We start from the raw sequence: 21,682 nt of genomic DNA, 5'->3' as shown, positions 1-21,682 counted from the left end.
TGCCCACTGTCAGAGAGTGTACTGAGGTACAGTAGTTTCTAACAGCTCGTTCGATTGGTCTGCCTGCTCAGCCAATCATATTCTGGCAACCTTGGACCTTGGGACCCAACGTCGCTATGGTACTTCCGTATAGCCTGAGGCACCTGGGTACTTATGAATCTTGGGTCCCGTTGGATTCTGGGTCCGACTGTACTTGGGTACATTTGATACACACCCCGTGAAACCACAGGCCGCCTTGTGTATAAATATGAAGCGCAATGTATTGAAACACGAGCGCCAGCTGCGCCGCGCTTCAGCGCAGCCATATCCTAGGATAATTTTCGGTATATAGTAAAAAGCTCCCAGTTCTAGTTGTTTTTCTAGATGATATAGTATAATTCTAGTATATACTAGGAAAAACTTTGGAGTACCCGACTCTTTAGTGCCCTGTTCTGTATCAGTCGCTGTTTGTGGCCACTATCGGAATTTTGTTTATTCGCCGCGCCGCGCCACTTTCGTAGTTAGGCACTTCTGCTTAGCTGGCTTTCTGCTGTTTTTATATATTGTTTTAATAAAGGATGGTCATCAATATCAATTTTGTTTTTTCATACATAATTTTTAAGATTTAAATTCAACATTATTGTTTTATAAGTTCTCGTAAAAAAATACGTGTTGACATGAAATTGTAATTTGTAGGACGCTTGATAAATTACGGTAACTACGCAAATGTGCTTAGTTACGGAGGTGTAAACAATTCCAGTTGTGGCTTTGTGAAACGGATTTATTTGCGCTCCGTAGTTTGAAAGGGTGTGAATTACGGAAAGGTGTAAGTTACGGCAGAGTTTTATGAAACGAGGCCCAGCACGCTGAACGTTTCCTCTTATCTCAACTATCATAAGCGTGGTATTGGCACTTGGCTAAAAACCTTTAACTTTCACTAGGAGAGCCATAAGTGCCATTTCCGTTGTAGAAAGGTAATTTTTCTTAAAATTGGCGAAGATTGCTTAGAACCGTTGTTTGCTTAACGTTCTCATGGCGACTGACCATGGTATTTAAAGTTTTCGTTTTGCGTGATTGACATTCGCAACAGACATGTCTTTCAGCATGTGAGATATGCAGATTATGTATTACCTTTAAAGGTTCGTATTAGCTACCTGAACTTTTTCTCATTAATTAGTAGACACCCGTTAGTTAGGCAACTCTGATGGATGGGAAGAGTACCTTGGTAACATTACAAGTTAGGTATTCTAATATTGAATATAAGTTTGATAATTTGTTTGCCATAGTACTACCCCACAAAATCCTTGCATTACACCTCCAACAGAACTCATCCTCTCAACTCAACTCATTACATCCGCCGACAGAACAGGCAGATGAGTTCAATCGTCATTTCGCCACCGTCGGATCGAAAATTGCTGCGGAGCTGGCCGTCAGCGGTCCCTCTCGGCTCCCGCCAAGGCCGCCGCGTGTGACGTCAGCGGGTCTGCGCCTGAAGCCGGCTACACTATCAGAACTGTCTTTGGCATTGCGAAAGTTGTCTGCATCTAGAGCAGGGCATGACGGTGTGCCACTACACGCAATCAGAGCATGTTTTCCTGTGATTGGTCCACACTTGCTGCATATCGTGAATGCATCGATAATATCATGTCATTTTCCATTATCATGGAAACTCGCGACCGTCGTACCACTTCATAAGTCCGGCGACATAGATAACCCGAGTAATTTCCGGCCCATCTCTCTCCTGTCGGTGCTCTCGAAGTTATGTGAAAAAGTTGTTTGTATGCAGCTGTCGTCCTTTCTTGGTACTAATCACCTGTTGGTCAATTCGCAATATGCATATAGAGCTGCTCACTCGACGGAGGATGCTTTGACCGATGCTGTCGAGTGGATGACGCGGCGCATCGACGAGGGTGACATCGTAGCTGTAACTTCAATTGACTTGAGCCGCGCTTTTGATAGCGTTGATCACGACGTCCTCCTTACGAAACTCTGCTGGTATGGAATAGATCCGAATTGGTTCCGAAGCTACCTGTCTGGTCGGCAACAGGTAGTGAGAGGCGGGTCTCTATCTTTGCCTCTGTCTCACGGTGTTCCACAGGGCTCCTTAGTTGGTCCCATCCTCTTCAGCATCTTCACAAATGATCTTCCAGCATATGTTCCCCACGGACGCTTGGTTTCTTATGCCGACGATACACAGTTACTAGATTCCACCGACCCTGCATCTCTGTCTACCATAAAAGCGAGACAGGAGGAAAGCCTCAGTGCTGTTCTCAACTACTTCACGTCAAACTCTTTGAAAATGAACCCATCGAAGACTAGCCTTCTCATTTCTAGCACCCCCCAGAACCTGAAGAAAGCCTCAGCTTTCCATTTAAACCTACCGGGACATGTACTCAAGCCATCTTCTCAAGTGAAGATGCTAGGTGTAACCATTGATCCCAGCCTATCCTGGGAAAAGCACATTTCCAGTGTCGTCAAAAAATGCAATGCCGTCCTTATTTCTCTCTACAAAATTCGACATCACCTCTCAGCTGATGTTTTGAAACTTCTCATTCAATGTCATGTCTTCCCCCACATCATTTACTGCCTCTCAGTCTGGGGCGGGGCTGTAGGTTGTCACCTCAAGCGGGTGCAGAAAGTCATTAATTTCGCAGCTAGAATCGTATCTGGGGCGAAACACCGTGATCACATTTCCCCCGTGTTGTCTGCACTGGGCTGGCCCAAAATCACGGATTTAGTCACCTATCGCGACAACATTCGTGTTTTCAGAGCGCTGAAGGACCCGCTCGCTCCCGCGGCATTACGCACTTTGTTCACAACACGGGCGGCTGTGTCTGCGCGCGCCACACGCTCCACGCTGTCGGGTGCATTAGAGTTACCAAATTATCGCTTATCAATGTCGAGACGAGCTTTTTCCTACCGAGCGGCAACCTCCTGGAACCACCTCCCACCCACCACCACTAGCTCTGGAACACACGCTGAGTTTCTTCGCCACCTTGCTGCCTAGCGCTTTTGCCTTCTGTCATATCCGTGAAAATTGTGACGCGCTGGCTGCTCTGCACTCATCAGTCTACTGCGGCAGTGTTTGTGCATGTGTGCGTGTACGTGTGTGTGTGGGGGGGGGGGGGGACGGGCTAGGTGTACCATGTCTTTTGTGTGTGTGATCGAATCAAATACTAAACCATGCAATGGAATGATTCGAAATACATTGAACTGAACTGAACTGAACACCTGGCCCCTGGGTAAATTGTCACGGACTGATTGATCTGACACTGACTGATATGCTCTCTTTAGAATTGCAATAATCCTTCCAGGCTGCCACTTGAAGATCAACAGACAGGGACTACTGCTGCCCACATCTCAGCAAACAAGATGGACAGTCCACGTCCTGTGCTCCTTACCAAGGCGTCCGAGGCAGCTGCCGAGCTGGGCCGACCCAGCTCCACTGAGCGGGCTGTCACTGTGATGCGGAAGGACGACACAGTGCTGCTGCCCAGTGTCGAGGGCGGTGCATCAGACACAGGTGAGAGTCAGGTGGCTGGCATGGTAGGAGACCTTGTGGGCCACTGGCACCATCATATCTCCCACACTCACTCAGTCTTCAACGTTGTAAGTGCGTCCATGAGAAAAATAATCGAAGATTCCAAAAGATTGCTTGTGGTTTTATGCTGCCTTGTTGTCTGAGTCTGACCATTGGTTATTTCCCTCCAGGCGGGCGTCGGCCTGCGGCCAGTCTGAGCGTGCCGCCGCCGCCGCCGCAGCCCATGTCGCGGCCTTGTCCGCTGCTCAGTGAGAGCCTGCAGGTGTCGGACACGGGCGTGGCCTGGCTCGGCGAGGGCACAGAGTTCCTGGTGGTGGGCGCCGTCGGACGGCAGGGCGTCGGAAAGTCCACCGTCATGTCCATGCTGGCCGGACAGGCGCCGTTCTGTCCCATCAAGTAAGTCGGCCCAAAGCTCACTAAGTAATGTGCTCTGAACATTATTTATCTCCGTTTCACCGCTGCATTATAAACGGTAACAATTTGATAAAGCTCAAAGATTATCAGGTGGTGGGGAGAGCACTTTGAATTTCCGTCGGATGTTAGAGATCCAAGGTTACGCCTCGTTTTCTGCTTAGCATAACATTTACACCCATCAAAACTATACGATCTCCAACTGCATGAATGTAGCCAATAGATTGCATAATAGAGAGGTTTAGCCTAGTATATTAAAAAATGGATAAATATCCATTGAGATAACAATTTCCGTTCTGCTCCTCCGTCCAGGAAGTATATGTTTCCTCCGGAGACGGTGCAGCAGGTGCTGAGCAGTGAACACCGCACCAACGGTATCGAGATGATGGTGACCGGTCAGCGGGCCGTGCTGCTGGACACCCAGCCGCTCCTGTCGCCCTCCATCGTCGACCTGCTGGCCCAGGGCGACCGCAAACTGCCCGGAGACGGCGGGTCAGTCGGGGTGCTCGGCTGGCGGAGGTGGGGGCGCGGGAGTCCGATTATGAGTACGGAAAGGCGGTTTAGGGACCAAGGCTAGTCGGCTGATGGGACACGGAGCCAGTGAGCGTGGCAGGTAGTGGTCACCAGCCGGCTAGTAGGTCACCAGTTAGCCAGGGGCGTGGTAGTTCAATCGGGGGCGAAGGGGCACGTGGTCAATCATGGTGAACCAGGAAATACGGGGCTCAGTCCAGAGGGCACCACTGCTCACTCTGTGTCAATCCGCTTCTTCGTTCATAAACTATAAGTTATCTACAATATGATTAGGGACTGTGATGATTAATGACATTGACTTAATGTTAGTGGAGAATGATTGTAACTGGGCACAGATGGGAACTGTTTCCGTCCGGTCTGGCTGGGAACTTTGGGCTGGGAATAGACCGACTGTGACTGGAGACCGGGACTGACTGTGGGACTATGGCCGGACGTTGCTGCTGTAATGATAGACTGGAACTGACGGTGAGCGATTTGTGATCGCCGACAGCTCGCTGGAGACCCAGATGGAGCTACTGGCGCTGCAGCAGCTGGCCTTCCTCTACTCCATCTGCCACGTGGTGCTGGTGGTGCAGGACTGGTGTGTCGACTCGGACCTTGTCAGGTATTGCCCCCCCCCCCCCCCCCAGCCGGTGTCTGTCAGCCGCCGCTGGTCCTACGATTACGGCCCGGCTCGGCTGGTCCAGGACGGCCGGGTGTCCCCGATGCCGTCGAACAGGCCCCGATTAACGTCTGTTTGTGTTGGAGTGAGAACGGTGGTGTGTTCATACCGCGACTCGTCCCTGGCTCTCAGGGTATCGGTTACCGTCCCACTGTCCCAGCGCCCTCCCTTCCTCCCCGTTGGGAGGCGTCTCGCCGGTGGATCACGGCTCCGGTCTGGTGGCCAGATTAGCTAGCTTACACAATGCTCTTCTGGAGCGTGGGTGATATTCTTGACAATTCTGAATGCTCGGCGGTACATACATAAATGAAATTAAAGTAGAAGAGCTGAAAATTGACATTCCCCTCAAAGTGATTTAGTCTATTGAAGCTTTCGATATGTATTTACATATCTTTGGCAGCAGTCGTATCGTAAAAACTTCGGTCGCATCAAAATCGGTAGCGCATGAAAATCACTGGTGGCGCAGTAACTAGTGCATAGTGATATACCACTGCCGTTGGTAACCCACCGGTGCCAAAAGTCGCCGCAGATATGTGTGAAGAAACTATAACAAACATGCTACCATGTACAACTCAATACCGAATCCGCTCGTAATACGCATTTACTTGCTCACATATCTCCAGTAAGTGACACACCGATACTAGCATTACTCTACTGCCGTTAGTGACCGTCTGACTCACTCACATGACGTCTAAATGCCGGAACATCCCACACAGGACACTGCTCTGTTAATGGGTCAGATGGGTCCGCATCCGACATGCCGGAAGAAATATACATAATCTCCGCGGTAGCTGCCGACGGCCGAGGGTCCCGGTACGCCTCATTTCCCGTAATCCATTACACTCGGGTTTCACGGCAGCATTTGCCAGATTCGATCTCAAGTCGTTTCCTGATGTGCAATGTAGAACGTTACCACGCATCTTGTCTCGTTATGAGTCGCCTAGATATGACACGGGGTGAGTGAAATGGCTTATATTTCATTTTGACATACAGGGTTATATCATGGATTCTATTATATTTTCGACGCATAAGCTCTTTTTACCCCAGTCACATCTGCTGTCTCAATAGACAAACCCAACCCACGAAACAACGCGAAGTTGTCTATCAAATCAGCTTGGAACGATCCCTGTGTGGTAAGAATAGTCTAGAGTGAACTGGCCACACCGCTGTACCTAGATCGGTCGGTGACGTCACATCTCACCTGTAGCCGAGCGGCTGGGCTATCCGACGCCGGCTGTTTGACAAACGGGCACGCGGTGTCTGTCACTGCACAGTTCTGTCTGCGTAATTCCCCGCCGGAATGGGTGAATTTTGCCCTTGCTGTTTACGCATTACGTGCATGATCCATCATGTGCGCTGGGATCTTGAACCCAACAAACAAACAAAACAAACCCTGTCGGAAATGCGTTCCTGCGTTGTTGACACCGGTCTAGCCAAACGCGTTGTCCGTCACCTAGCCGTACGGTGGCGAATGCACTTTGCTGTGCGGCTCAGCCTACCTGCCAGGAATACATGCAGTGCGGCTCAGCCTACCTGCCAGGAATACATGTAGTGCGGCTCAGTCTACCTGCCAGGAATGTGTAGTGCGGCTCAGCCGACCTGCCAGGCCTGTGTAGTGCGGCTCAGCCTACCTGCCAGGTCTGTGCTGTGCGGCTCAGCCTACCTGCCAGGAATGTGTAGTGCGGCTCAGCCTACCTGCCAGGTCTGTGCTGTGCGGCTCAGTCTACCTGCCAGGGCTGTGCTGTGCGGCTCAGTCTACCTGCCAGGACTGCTGCTGCAGGTGGGCGGTCCGGGCCTGCCGTGCCGTGATGTCCTAGACAGCGTTGTCATCGTTATATTCAGTGGAGGCATGGCGGAACGGAATTCAAATTTGAATTAAACCCTGTTTTATATAAACAAGAAGTATTGTTTGCAATTTCATAGGTGTTTTTCACATTCAGCTTCGTTCGCCTGAAATGCATAGTGTTGTAGACCGGTGGGGTGTGGGGAACTGCTCCATTTTCAGTTTTTTGTTTGGTGTGTAAAACTGAATGTTTGTTCAGGGCTTACCGATGTTTAGGCTGCCGTTAGTGTCTACACGCCCGTTTTTCTGAGCAAGAGCATCGCAAACAATTCCTGAATATCGGCTGTAAAATATTACCTCGATAGGTAAACGAATAAATAACTCGACATAGCTGCGAACTCACATCGATTTCCTGACATTATGTTTGGGTGAGGAGGTGGGGCATCGAGCCGTGGTCACTTAGTGTTTGACCTGGACGAAGACACGGTATCTACTAAAGAGGAGCCGACTTCAATGCCAATGTTACAACGACCGTGCTCAAACATGCCACCTTTCAGCGTTTCCCTTCCTTCTAGCCATGTTTGTCATGGCCTTTTTGATACAAAGCCAGTACACACGATTGTCAAGGTGCTTCACCACTTTGCCCTTTGGCGGCATCTAGTTCCAATGTTGATTGTTGACGCAGCCGAACAGAAAGTTCTCACTCGGGGGACGGTGGTCATTGGAGTGTTCCTGGTCATTCGTGACGCTGAGCTGAAGGGAACAGGACTGACATTTGGTGCAAGGCAATATTGAAGAGTTGCGGCACTAGTTGTGCCGTTGGTAAGTAGTTGTAAGGTAGGAACACAAAATGACGGCTGCTCCTCACGATCAAAATATCATTCGCGCTTTTTGAAGGACGGCTTCACTTCAAAGCACTGTGTCTTTGGTAGTCGTTTACCAAAACATTCTTCCAAGTAAATTATTGTGACAAATAATGAATTATGAAATGGAGTTTACTGCACATTCCACCAGTAGCGGCGGAACACCTTCAATTAAGGGGGGGGGGGGTGCACTGCTTATAGGAAAGGATGCTTATAGAACGTCAATGGAATAAGGGTAGCTTGATAAGCCGCCCAAAGGTCAGTGCTTATTATGAACGTGCCTGAGTTCAGAAGTCTAGCCGGCCAGGCAGTAGCGAGGAACACCCTCAATTAAGGGGGGGGGGGGCACTGCCGACTTTTGATCCCATTCTTTCCATGCAACGCCCATAGGGCTAATGTTAAAAGCCAAAATCAAAGGGGGGCACGGTACCCCGGTGCCCTCCCCGTTCCGCCGCCTATGCATTTCACATTTCTACATAGAACTCCTGTTTTATTGACCGTGCAGGATCCTGAAACCCGTCGCTGTTCCAGATTTTCACTCCTGACATCAGCCGCCGGGGACTGGACGTCAGAATGCTCTCTAAGGTGCACGTCGCTGGCAGGACAGCCGCCGATGCGACACTAGCCTCGAGTGGCGGCTGGCCTGAAGGTCATCCAGAGGGGCCGCCAAACCAGAAGTGCGCCGGGTCGGCGGTGAGCGCGCAGTCCGTTCCGGAGCGTCTCCTGCTCGGCCTGCTGAGGCTGCTGGCGCTGACCGGAGACGCCGGCTGGTGGAGCCAGCTGCACGCCGCGCTCGTCCACGCTCTGTACACGGCCGGCGCGGCTATTGTGACCGTCCAGATGGCCCGCGCTGCCGCCATGTACCTCAAGTATACCACTGTGGTGCTCGCCCTGTCTGTCACCAGCTGTGGCGGCCTGATGCACGTGCTGATGTGGTTGCCGCTGGCTTGCTGTTTCGTTGTCGGGCGACGCAGAAGTCATCAGGTATTCACCATCATTGGAAGTCTTATGTGTCGCTTCGTTGAGCTGCCTGGATATCAAGAACCGGCCAAGACGCTACGCCGAACCTGCGCTTGTTTGCTGATGTTTTCCACAATACTGCTTTTTGTCTGCGTAATCCTTCCCTTCATGTTTGTTAATCAGTCCGATCATTTGTCCTTGGTTTCCGGAACACACGTGCTCAAGTTTTTTGTTAATTTACTGAGTGGGCTGTTCTTTACCAGTGCTCACCTGATACCGGTGAAGTTTATGTTGGCCGTACTCCAGCTGTTGGTTGGTTACCGCACCATCTCTGGAGAGCTGCTGGCGGCAGTGGAAGGCAGACGAACCATCAACGTCGCCACTCTTCGAAGCCTCAGGTCGCTGCACGACCAACTCTCGGCTACATTCGAGTCCCTGATCGCTGCTATGTCCATGGAACTAGTGACCATCACCGTCTACGGCATTTTCTCTATGATTAGCGTAATGCTATCCTCCATTCCAGCCGTCCAGTCAGGCGCTAACTACGTCTTGATTTCCATGGCCGTGGTCTACCTCATTAGCGTGTTCGTGACGCTGGTGCTGCCGTCTGAGGTCGTCCAGTGGGTCCTCGACACTGTCGGAAAGACCCGAAACCTGCTGCTGAAGCCGCAGCTGCAGCTGCCGGCCCTGCAGCCCGAGCTGGGGCTGTTCCGGGAGACGATCGGCCGCGACCTGGACACGCTCGGTGACCTGGGCCTGTTCCGACTGCAGAGGTCCACCGTGCTCTCCATCCTGGCCACCATCCTGACGTATATCATCGTCATGCTCCAGTTCCACATCTCGGAGGCTGGATCGTGCCCTGAAAATAAAACGACGGAAGCCTAAATAGTAGCTGCAGACCGTTCAGTAAATGCTCTGAAACAGGTTCTTGCTGATACTGTTTCTGAATAACTGCGCAGCTGTTTAGAATGGATTCGAAGCGCTTGATGCATGAGCATCGCGCTTTATGAATAAAGCTTTCCTGATTTGACTGTCCATGACAGACATTCATGTTGATAATGTTATCATTGTCCGTATACATGTCGCACCTATGCTTTTCAGTGTTACCCAGCTGATTTAACCCTCGCCGGACCTATTGGTTTTCTACATACGCGCCGGCCGAGGGGGGGGGGGGCGGGTACGACCCCCCCCCTCGCCGTTTCGCCCCTGGTGGAGCTAGCGCGTCGCGGAAAAAACGAGCGTGTGCGCCGTTACGAGACGCAGATACTGGTACCCGATTTTAAGGTCCTAGCTCAACTGGTGACCTCTGAGGTCAGGTCAAGTGCCCCAGGGTATGGTTCAGTTTTTGGTGAATAGCTTCGCAAAAAACGGCCGCAGAGCCGCGATTTTGGCAGCATCGTGTTCGCCTCGCTCAGGCGCGTCGAATGATATACTTTTTGTTTGGGTCAGGTCAACTTGGGGTGTTGACCTCAGGTCAAGGTCAGGTCAGCACCCCCAGCTGTCACGAAGCTGGTCGAAAGAGGTCATGTCGAATCTCATTCGATTCGGCAGGTCTTCCTGAGTCCATTGGTGGCTTTCTCGACTCGCTAGCTCAATTTGATCGGGAGTTATTGACGAAAAACTAATATGACCTTGATGACGTCATAAATGACGTCACGGAAGGTCAACATTGCAAAAGTGACGCATCTAACCTTGCAAGGAGTGCATCAAATCACGATTCTGTGTGCTTGAGGTAGTTGGAGATCGTTCCCGGCGCCAGAATAGCAGTTTTCATTTTTCCCCATTGACTTATAGGTAATGGTGAGGTCACGAAAATGACCTGACCTCATATGACCTTTAGGAAAAATCCGAGATATACAAGTTGTTAGACTCATAATGGATACTAGATCCTGCAAGTTTCATTTCCCTGTGACATCTCCTCTGGCAGTGAGGGCGTTGCGAAGTTGCGACATCTGGAGACCGTGCAGAGGTTCACTTATGACGTCATAGGTCAGTGACCTGACCTGACTCAAAAATGCGGTTGGTGTCAAAAGATGCGGCTTGGATAAAAGGTCAGGTATGCCAAGTTTCAGCTCTCTATCGCCAGCGTGTTCGGAGCTATCGCGAAAAAACCCTATGGGGGGGGGGGGCGGCACCCGCCCCCCCCCCTCGGCCGGCGAGGTTTAACTAGGCACCTTGGGGTTTTAACAGCTAAGAGAATGCAGGAACACATTCATATGAGGCACTACACGTCTGCACTTATCTATCTATAGGCAAATGTGCTGACACCTGCACGAGCCCTGAAAGTTACCTTTTTATAACGTCACTTAGTAGTGATCTCAGAAACCACTTTAAACGCAGACCCGATACCATTCAATGGTGTCGTGCACTTAGATACCTACTATAAAGTCACAAATAAACTAAAGGAAAAAACTGTCTCCGGTCAAGGCTAGCTGCAAATGACTGTGACATCCGTTTACGAATTCGGTTGGTTAATGTGTAAATGTGATCCCCATTACCACTCTGCCGCCACCTGGCCACTGATTAGACATAAGACGTGGAGTATCGTTGTACGCTATACCTACATACTACATAGGCAACTTAGTACCCTGTGATGCTGGTCTTACGAGTCCTCGTAATATGCTGGTCCTCGTAATATGACTACACCTACCGCGTCCTTTTCTCTGTTACTGTAATGTAGGCACTGAATAAATATGAATTCTATCTGACGTTTGCTGCATGCATACCTAAACGTGAACAGGCGGGGTAGAACGAAATGAGGGAACGGGAAGAACGAAATGAGGGTAGAGTAAAATGGAATGACAGCCTGATGAAGGGCGCGTAAATGGAGCGAGGCATACCAGGTGTTGAATTGTGCGAAATGTGCTTGGATTGTGGCGAAGCCTAGAAAACCGGCAATGACCCAGTATACGAAACGGATTGGAGCACGAGAAGCGCGGCAGTAATGGTAGTACTTTGCGGCTAGGCGGAATTGGAAACGCCGGAGCCGAAAACCGCCAGCGCTTGGTAGGTGGGTCGCCTGTAGTTAATTAATTATCAGGTCATCAGCACCTGGCTCATTACCGTGCCGCCCCTCCCCCCAATGCGGCAGAGACAATTTTAACAGCTCTCTATGATGATGCAACGCCGTCGGCGGACTGTGGCCCTGGTGGGTGCCGTAGTGGCGGACACCCAGTCTGTCGTCATGGAGGAGGCGACGGTTCTTTGGGCCACTCGGACACCCATGGCGCACGTGCACGGAGCTCGGGTGGCCTGGTCACAGCGCCTCCTCTGCGGCTGCAGCCGTGTCAATAAGCAGGGAGCTGCTGCAGCTGCCTGACGTGACCGATCTCCGAGCTCCTCCCCTCCCAGAACCCCCTCAGACCCCCCCAGACTGACCCCTCCCCTCAGCTCGTCGAGCTGCGGGAGGGGTCGGTGGGCGGGCGGCGGGGCGGGCTGCGCCGTCGGCCGCTGTCAGGGCTCGCGGTGACGGTCGGACGGTCACACCGGGGCTCCGTCTCCACCCGTCATGGGTCTCCGTCGCGCCGGCGGACACCGGATACCGACTCACTCAGCCTCGCTGTTTATTTGTGTGTGTCCTACGAGGATGATGGCGAAAACGAGCGGCGCAGATCGGAGCGCGCCGACAGGGCCTGCGTGCGACTCCGTGTGTAAATAATCCGCTCATGTCATAAATCCAGTGCTGGATGACGTATTATCCACATAGTTTTGGTGTTTATTTATATTTGTTGCTATGGTACTGATAGCAATTATAATTGGAGGATAATATTAACAATTAGGTATGTCGAGTGCATTCGTTGGATCATGGCACATCAAGGCGATGGAGTGCGTTCTCACACCTCTTGTAAATATACAGGGGGTAAATATAATGTGTATAGCTCCTAAGCCACATAGCGAGCTTAAATTTGCGTTCGAATGGTCATCATCTTTTTTCTTTAAAAATGCACCAATCAACTGTTTGAGTCAGGCCTTATGTCAAGTCGGCAGAGTACAGTGTCCGTAGGTCTTCGAAGGTCGCTTTTCTCCGATATTGATATTTTGATATCGACTCATAGCTCGGGAACTGATGGAGGTACGACATCGAGGAAAGAAGCCTTCGATCCCTAGCTCTTACGAAGCTCTTACGAAGCCTATCCGTAGTTTGCCGTTCATCTATCATGTCATCGCGTTCACTGTTAGAGCTCCACCAAGCGATAGCCGGTCGTCAAGTCTGACCTTTCGTGGCTAGTCAACAACAGCGTCAGGCGCTTAGGCGGCGCCCACCCCATGTTTTTAACATGTCATTCAAGTTCAATCCATTTAAGTGGCACGTGAGGTCATGAGCTCTGTATACTTTGACGCCGGATGAGACTGATGGTCAGTGGTCGGTCAGGCGCTGACTGTAACGTGATAGCTTCAGGGACTGATGACTTACCTTCAAACGGCACGTTCATGATATTTACTGTCTATTGCGGTTCTTCTGATCTCAAGTGCTAACTGTTTAGATCATTGCCTAAGCAGTTTGTCTGTTTATCGTCTGTCTGTCCGTCAGTTGAACGCCCCCTTTCCTCCTCAGGCTGCCGTAGAGACCGTATTTTCAATGTTCATCTCGCTCCTCAGGCTGCTGTGTTTGTATGTCCGCTTGTCTGCCTGTCTGCCTGTGGCTGTACTAGTCGTATGTATCAGTCGTCCCACTCTCAGGCTGTTGTGTCTGCCTCTCTACCATTGTCTCCATCAGTCAGACGTCCCGTCCGTCTTCCCCCTCAGGCTGCTGCAGACGGCCGAGATGCTGAAGCCGTCGTCGACCTCTGCTCCGTCCGGAGACGACTCCTCCACCGACCACTACCCGCGGCTCGTCTTTGTCCATAACCGCAGCACGCTGGCCCACTTCCAGCCAGACAACATCAGACAACTGCAGGTAAAGTGCCGGATGACAGACAACTGCACTTACGTACCGGACAGAATCCGACAGTTACAGGTATTTGTATTTGTATTTGCCATCGTAGAGCGGTCCACTCAAAGTGTGGCTATTAAGCTCCGAGTCAAACATGGTCGCTGTCATGGATAAAAAAAAAACACACACACACACACACACACACGCACACATACACGGTACACAGGGCTACCCCTGTGCTGTGGCGGCGACGGCTGTCGGAACGGTCACGTTCGGTGGAGATCCAGCAGGCGTCTCTTCACGGTACGTGAAAAACGCTGCTGGCTAAGCGGTGTCAGGTCACTCGACAGCCGGTTGTAGAGGGCAGGTGCCCTCGAGCAAAAGCGTCTCTTGCCGGTCTCGGTGTTGGACCTCGGCACGTAGAGTTGTCCGTCCTGCCTCGTGCGCCGGGACCGCCGGTCACCGTTGCACACGAATGCAGCCGCCAGTGACTCGGGCTCGCCACCAGCAATCACCTTGTGCGCCAGACACAGTGTACGGTGGTCGGCCATGTGCTGAGCGGGCAGCCAGCCAAGTTTCCCGCGCAGGTCACTAACATGATCAAATTTTCTCTTTCCAAAAATGACTCGTGCAGCAAAGTTCAGTACCTTTTGAATTCTGTCAATGTTTTTCTTAGTGCCGTTGCCGTAGACGGAAAGGCAGTATGTGACCTGCGAGAGAACCAAGGCGGCTACTAGTGTCTTGATGACACCGACAGGCAGGACGTGACGGACATGTGACAGCGCGACAAGAGTACCGCTGCATCGCCTGCCGACGACACCCACGTGACTGTCCCATGATAATTTCTGGTCGAAAATAACGCCAAGATTTTTTACCTCGCGGCAAGGTACGAGGTCAGTGTTGCGGAAGGCAATTTTGAAGTCTGGAAGGCCGCGCAAATTTTGACCTGTTCCGAGAGTGATGAGCTGTGTTTTGTTTGCGTTTACTTTAAGGGCGTTTGCGCAGAACCACTGATCCAAAGCAGTCAATGAATTTTCCATGCTATGAATAACAGCCGAAAGTTCGTTCTTTTTGCCAGAGACAATCACCTGGGTGTCGTCAGCGTACTGCACGACACTTGCACCCGCAGCGAACAGTGACATGTCATTTGCAAACACGGTAAACAAGAGGGGGCCCAGGGCAGACCCCTGGAAAACCCCCATCGAGTTCGGCATCGGCGGGGAGACGCTGGCAGCTCCAGTGTGGTCTCTGAGTGACACACTCTGGGTATGGCCGGTCAGGTAAGCTTTAAACCACTGAACATCCACACCGTGCAGCTCGAGTTTCCGAAGTAAAATGTCATGGTCGATAATATCAAAACACTTGCTCAGGTCAATAAGACATAAGAGGGTGATCTCCCCGCCGTCGGCAGCTGTGAGGATTTGGTCGGTTACGGTAGCCAGCGCGGTTTCCGTCGAATGGCGCGGACGGAAACCGTGCTGGCTGGGGGATAGGAGGTGGTTGGAGGATAGGTAATGGTAAAGCTGCCGCTGGACAACGCGCTCTACTAGTTTGGCGATGGTGGGGATGATGGAAATAGGACGGAAGTTGGAAGGATCGGATGGGTCGCCGGTCTTGAAGATGGGGTGAATGAGCGAATGTTTCCAGGTTGGAGGGTAGTCGGATTGGGTGAGACATGCGTTAATGATATGTAGGATGACATAGCCGACGGCGGGGAAGCCAGCCTTCAGAGCACGAGCACACAAACCATCAGATCCGCACGCAGGCGAGTTCCTCATGCTGTACAGCGCGATCGTCAGCGTATCGAGGTCGATGGGAGAGACTGAGAAGCCGCAGGCCCCCACACGCGGCAGGCGGCAGGGCAGGTCTGCCGCGTGCTCGGCCGCATCGGCCACCTCCGCCGCCACCCTCGGCCCGACAGACACGAAATACTCATTCAGCGCGCTCGGTGATAGCTGTGGTGAGGTGACATCTCGCTTCCGGCCAGCAACAACACTCCGAATGTTGCGCCACACGGTGTGGGGTCCCTGCTCCTTGATACGGGACTCTATGGCCAGGCGCGTGTCGCGGCGGATGGCGGACCGGACAGATCGGTTCAGATCGCGGTATTCGCTCGAGTCACGGCCGAGGGTGCGCAGAGCGCCGCGGCGGCTCGCCATCAAGTCCTTAGTGGCGGCCGTGACCGGCGGGGCAGATGGGTTGTGAACCTTGCGGCTCCGTATCGGCGCGTGCTTGTCCAGAACAGGTATGTAGAGTGATAAAAAAGCTCGCCACTTCCCATCGACCGTCTCAGATGTAAAAACGTCACTCCAGTCACAGCACTGTAAATCGAACAGAAACGCACCCGAGTCTATCCTAGCGAGTGGGCGTGACCGCGACACCACAGTGTGCGATCGTGGACGGCGCGGCACACTGAGGCTACAACTAACGATGCGATGTGGGCTAAAATCACAATGTTTATTGCGGCGCGGCGTTGCTACGTTAAGACGATTGACAATGAGAACATCTAAGAGCGATCCAGAGGTAAATGTCGGGCCAGTCACTAGTTGAGAGAGCGAGTAATCATCTAAAAACACTTCTAAACGAGCTCTGGCTGGTGCCGGAGGGGGTTTGAGGAGGTCACAGTTCAGATCCCCGCCAATAATAATGGTCACATTCGGGTGATCGAGCAGCGCCCTCTGTAGCTGGGCCTCCAGGTCCCCGAAGTCGGCGTCGAGCGCCGCAGCCGTGCAGCGCGGCGGCCGGTAGATGGAGCCGATCAGAAGGCGCCGTCCGCGGTCCAGCGTCACCGTCGACCAGACGGCCTCCAGTCGGCTGTCTTGAGGACGCGGCGTCGCCGGCCGGTACGCAGCCGTCGACAGGCCGTCTCTCGTGGCGATGGCCACACCTCCGTAGCCGCGTCCGCCCGGCCTGTCAACGCGCTGCACGGAATAGCCGGGCAGCACTAGCAGTCGGTCGGGGACGGAGGGCTTCAGCCACGTCTCCGCCAGAATCAAAATGTCAAATTTACTGTGATGGAGCTCTTCTGTTAGTTCAGGCAGTTTCGGCAGCAGCGACTGCACATTCAGCGCGCCAACCAGCAGGCCGCCCGCCGTTACGGTCCCGGCGCGCCGGCCCCGGCGGCCGCGCGCTCCGCGGCGCTGCGGACGCCGCCCGCCACCGCGGGCCGGCGCGACCAGTCGCGGGTCACGGCCGAGCTCAGCCGCCGGTCGGGGCCCGGGCGGCCCGTCCGCGGCCGTCAGCGAGGTACGCCGGGGCTCGGGCGATCCGCCCACCGCCGGCCCCCGCGGCCGGGCGGCCGGGCGGCCGGCGGCAGGCCGGGCACGAGCGGGGTCGGCCCGGGGCCGCACGGCGTCACGACCGCGGTCAGGCGTCGGTGAAGGTGTCGGTGAAGGTGTCACCACAGCATCACGTCGGCTCCGAGGACAGGCCGGTCTCCGGTGAGCGACGCCGCGTCGCAGTTGCTGGTCTTAGTCTCGGTGCTTGGCTGGTTCCGTCACCGGCACGGGGGCCGGGCAGGCCGCCGTTACCAGAACACGGACGACGGCGAGTAGTACTAACAGGCGGGTGAGGTCCCGATGCATGACCACGTCACCTCAGTGTCACTAGAGAGCTCAAGGCACGGCCACAACTCACTCCAATCGCTCTCACACTCGCTCTCACGCAGGACAGGCACAGAGCGGCTAGAAGGGTCGGGAGCGAGCAGCGCTCGCGACCGCACGCAGCGGCGCGCTCAGCTGAACTGGTAACAGCTGAACTGGTAAAGGTAACGTACCGGACGGTGTCAGACAACTGCAGGTGAAGTACCGCACAACGTCAAACAACTGCAGATACCGACCGGACAGACAACTGCAGGTAACGTACCGGACGGTGTCAGAAAACTGCAGGTGAAGTAGCGGGCAACGTCAAACAACTGCAGGTAACGTACAGGATAACAGACAACTGCAGGTAACGTACCGGATGGTGTCAGACAACTGCAGATGAAGTACCGGACAACGTCAAACAACTGCAGGTAACGTACCGGATTGTGTCAGACAAGTGCAGGTAAAGTACCGGACAACATAAGACAATGTCAGGTAGCGCAGCGGACAGCCTCAGACAAGTGCATGTGCCTTCGCACCGTCAAACACCACTTTTCTGGATCCTTCATGGGATGCGTAATACGGTTATACTTATTGGGCTACTTGGCCGGCGACTGCGGTGCATCTTCCATCTGCGGACCGCCGGTCTGCCGCGCCTTTAATACCATATGTCACAGGACTGACTAGCTGGATCACAGGACTAGCCGGGCAGCTGGGTGATGCAACAGAAAAACACGGACCGGCGGGCTTACTACGCCGTGTGCCTGGAAGAATATTTACCCATGTGACACGTAGCGACGGTATGGCCTCTCGGGCTCGATTCTGATTGATGTCGTCCGCGTCATTCTGGTAAGTGATGGGAGTGTCTGCTGCTGACATTGGAAAGGAATGCAAATATGGTTTGAACTATGCCGAAACATAGTTCCTTGTTGTCTTTCAGAGTGAAACCTCGTCGACATACTGGACCCCTGGCCGATGCGTGTTTGCTATACGCTGTACTACCAGAGTGTCAAGCGTTTGGTTATGCGTGTGTATTCCGGGAAGCTTGCCTATTTGCGCCACTGTATTCTGGGTGACCAGAGTGATAAGTCTGCGGTCGCATATGTGTTTTAGGAATTTTACCGGTCTCAATTCAGCCACTCTCTGTGTTTGTTCCAGGAGTTTTACCGGTCTGTATTCAGCCACTCTCTGTGTGTTTGTCAGGAGTTTTACCGGTCCGCTTTCAGCCACTCTCTGTGTTTGTCAGGAGTTTTACCGGTCGGCGTTCAGCCAATCGAATCTGTGTTTGTCAAGAGTTTTACCGGTCTGTATTCAGCCACTCTCTGTGTGTTTGTCAGGAGTTTTATCGGTCTGCTTTCAGCCACTCTCTGTGTTTGTTCCAGGAGTTTTACCGGTCTGTATTCAGCCACTCTCTCTGTGTTTTTCAGGAGTTTTACCGGTCGGCGTTCAGTCAGTCGAGTCTGTGTGTGACCAGCGACATTGGAGTGGGCAGTGGCGGCGTGCTGCCCCAGGCGAGCCCGGAGACCACCGGGCCGCCCGTCAACCTGCTGCTGCTGCCAGAGTTCCTGCCTGGAGAGGAGGGCGTCGTAGCAGGTACGGGCGCCGGGCGCGGCACTGGACAGCGTCGCGGGTAGGTCAGATATCTCACAGTATGCAGATCTCAGAGGGGAGAGGTTACACAGCGTGCAGGTCAAAGGTTACAGGTCAGGGGTCACATGACCCTCAGGTCAGATGTGGTACAATAAACAGGTCGGAGGTTCACAGCACACAGGTAAGAGGTCACAGACAACGCATGTCAGACTTCGCCCTGGGCGCGGGTCAAAGTCCACTCTCAATGTATCAGGGGATAGAAAAATGGGATGCTTCAACTGCGTGATGCAGTCTCTTTTTTGCCTTCCGTTCAAAACTGCCGAAAGCAAACATTGTGCAATATGCTTTACTGTGTAGTCATTGCACAGGCTCTTCATGCTACCTGTCCAGGAGGCGAATTTCGTGGTTTCGCCAACGCTTTGGTGAATCATACCGTTGCAACGGTATGATTATGACATGACCTCGCGTGTCTCTTCGTAAACAGACCCATCATTAGGGACTCCGTGTTTGATTGCGTGTTTGCCATCACGCGACTCGCGTTTGTTCTGCGAGCGCGTGGAAGGACGCGGGTACCCGAGCGTGTGATCGTTGGGCGGTGTTTACAAACAGCTCTCATCCCCGGAGCCTGGCCTGAGGAGGAAGTGCACCGGGTAGCCATGAGCAGATGCTGGTTTCACGCACCAGTTCCTGAGTGTGGGAGCGAAGTGCGTCCGTGCCGCGGCCCGCTGTGGCACATCTCCCGCGCCGCACGGGTTGTGTTGTGGACGATATCCAGAGCTACATTGTATACGCTTAGATGAGCTCGGTCAAACTGAGTTCTGTTTTTTTTTTGCCAGGTCATTTTAAGTTTGACTTGTGTTTTGCGCTGTTGCAAACAGGCGCAAAGTGAAGGATTGCTGTCGGGTTCAGTTTCAACCAAATTTGGAATTTTGGGTTGGAAAATTTGGGTTTTTGAAAATTTGGGTTGGAACGAGCTTGGGTCAGAGGATTTGGGCTTTGTCTGGGGAGAAGAATCAGATGGGTGTAGGTAGAATGACCGTGGCAAAGGCTTGCACCATGCTTCTTGGATGGTTTATTCCAGCCATATCTGTAACGACTTACCAATGCAAAATTTAAACTACAAACCAGATGTTCTTTTTTATGAATTTAATCACATTTCTTTTCCCTCGTTATCTTTCCATTGTGGCACTCTAATGACCTCACCTACTTACTATACTACCTACGATATTTGTGTGCACAATGAACAAAGCCTTCCGGATCGCGTCTGTTTGCATAAGCCCGTGACGGGCAAGTGGCGCCCATCATGGTTAAGTGACAATAATAAACTGCTATCAGGAAGTAACGTAGAGTGCCGACATGCAAGGGTCTTTGACAACGTCTCAGGCATTAGTGTGGTCGCCCTACCATGCCGAATACACACGATCTTCAGACTAGCTCATGTGTACATACGCTGCTCGTACCAATATTGATGGCGATCGACGTGGCTCTAGCCCTCGCATGTGTGCGGCGTTTGCCGGCGTCTAATGTGTAGGGGGGGGGGGGGGGGGGGTCGGTTATACCCCTCTACCGTTCGGCCCCTGATTGAGCTAGAGCCTCGTGGAAAAAACGAGCGTGTTTTCCGTGACGAGAGGAAGCCGATGATACCCAATTTTAAGGTCCTAGGTCATTGGTTGACCTTCCAGGTCAGGTCAATGACCCAAAGTTCGGGAAAATTGGGACCCGCTAGAACTTCGTAAAGGGAAGCTGATACTTTTTTTCGGGGCGCTGATCACGAATTTCATGCTAGTTTTGATCACAGATGTTTCATGCATTTAGGCCAGGTCGGGTCGGGTCGGGTCAGGTCAGGTCAACCAGGAGGCGTAATGCCAGGTATTTATAGTAGGTGTCAACTACCACTGACACTTGACAGCTTCGTAACATGTTACGAAGGCACCAAAACTTTTGCATAAATGTTCAAATGGTTGCTAAACTCGAAATCAGCTAAAAAAAAAACAGCCTAGAAACGTGTAAAACTCGCAAAAGCGAACCAAGGTCACCACAGGTCAGTGACCCGACCTTACTTTCTCGTGAACTTGACAGTCACCATAATGCATGGGACCAACATTATTTCACATGTTTGAATGTTTAAAACCACAAAAGACTGCAAACGCGTGGATAATGTGAGCTGACATACGCCGAATCGCGATTCCAGCTAAACAAGGTCTCGTGAAATAGGTCACAGGTCAAAGGTCATTTGGAGCAGTGGCCATGACATTTTCAGGGTAGGTGTAAAATTGATCAACTCGAGGGTACTGAATGTTTCGTCGCGATCGGCCGCCTTTTGAGCGAGATATTCGCGAGAAACCGAGGGGGTCCATCCGACTCCCCCCCTTTACAAGTGCGAGGGCTAATGAACATTTTATGATATTCATGAACAGATAATTCGACCAAGCAGCTCTCAAAGTTATTTGTTGTTTTTCGTTGCGACTGCTGTCATAAATGCCAGCCGCGGCATGCCGACACTTGGCGTCGGCCCGTGTTTGGGAGGGGGCCGACGGACCTATTTCGTCAGGTGATGGCGTGGTGTTCGGGCCGATATAGAAGTACGGGATCACGGTCTGACACTCGGGCCGTCCCCTGCAGCCCACCTGGCTGGCCCTGCCCCTGTCCCAGCCGCCGCCGCCCACACCGATATAGAGCCGTCCTGCCAGCCGGTGGCGCTCCTGGCATCGTCCCGGGGTCAGGGGGTCCAGCCGGGGTCACAGGCTAGTCTGATCGGCGGCGGGGCGGCACACCAGGTTACTGATAACGGCACAACGGGTCACCTGAGAGTTGGAGTTTTTACACCAGATTACCATAAACCGGCTGATTTGTCTGTGATCTGAGCTTATCTCAACAGTTCTTCTTCTGACCCTTCATACTGTAGCTCA

General features: G+C 52.6%; 1 protein-coding gene across 1 annotated transcript; it reads left to right on the top strand.

The window, feature by feature from the left end:
- Nucleotides 1–908: 908 nt before the first annotated feature.
- On the top strand, nt 909–18,776 carry LOC122390134 (protein SMG9-like; the record flags this gene model as incomplete). The annotated part of the gene is made up of 7 exons (XM_043382810.1): nt 909–953; nt 3,294–3,502; nt 3,691–3,916; nt 4,244–4,423; nt 4,953–5,066; nt 13,476–13,626; nt 18,611–18,776. Coding segments are annotated over exons 2-7 (988 nt in total), but the record flags the coding sequence as incomplete, so codon positions are not given.
- Between the last annotated feature and the right edge of the window lie 2,906 nt (nt 18,777–21,682).

Source organism: Amphibalanus amphitrite, unplaced genomic scaffold (assembly GCF_019059575.1).
Source record: "Amphibalanus amphitrite isolate SeventyFive unplaced genomic scaffold, NRLGWU_Aamphi_draft 000383F_arrow, whole genome shotgun sequence".
Taxonomy (NCBI): Eukaryota; Metazoa; Arthropoda; class Thecostraca; order Balanomorpha; family Balanidae; genus Amphibalanus; species Amphibalanus amphitrite.
This window is presented reverse-complemented; position numbering and strand designations above follow the sequence as displayed.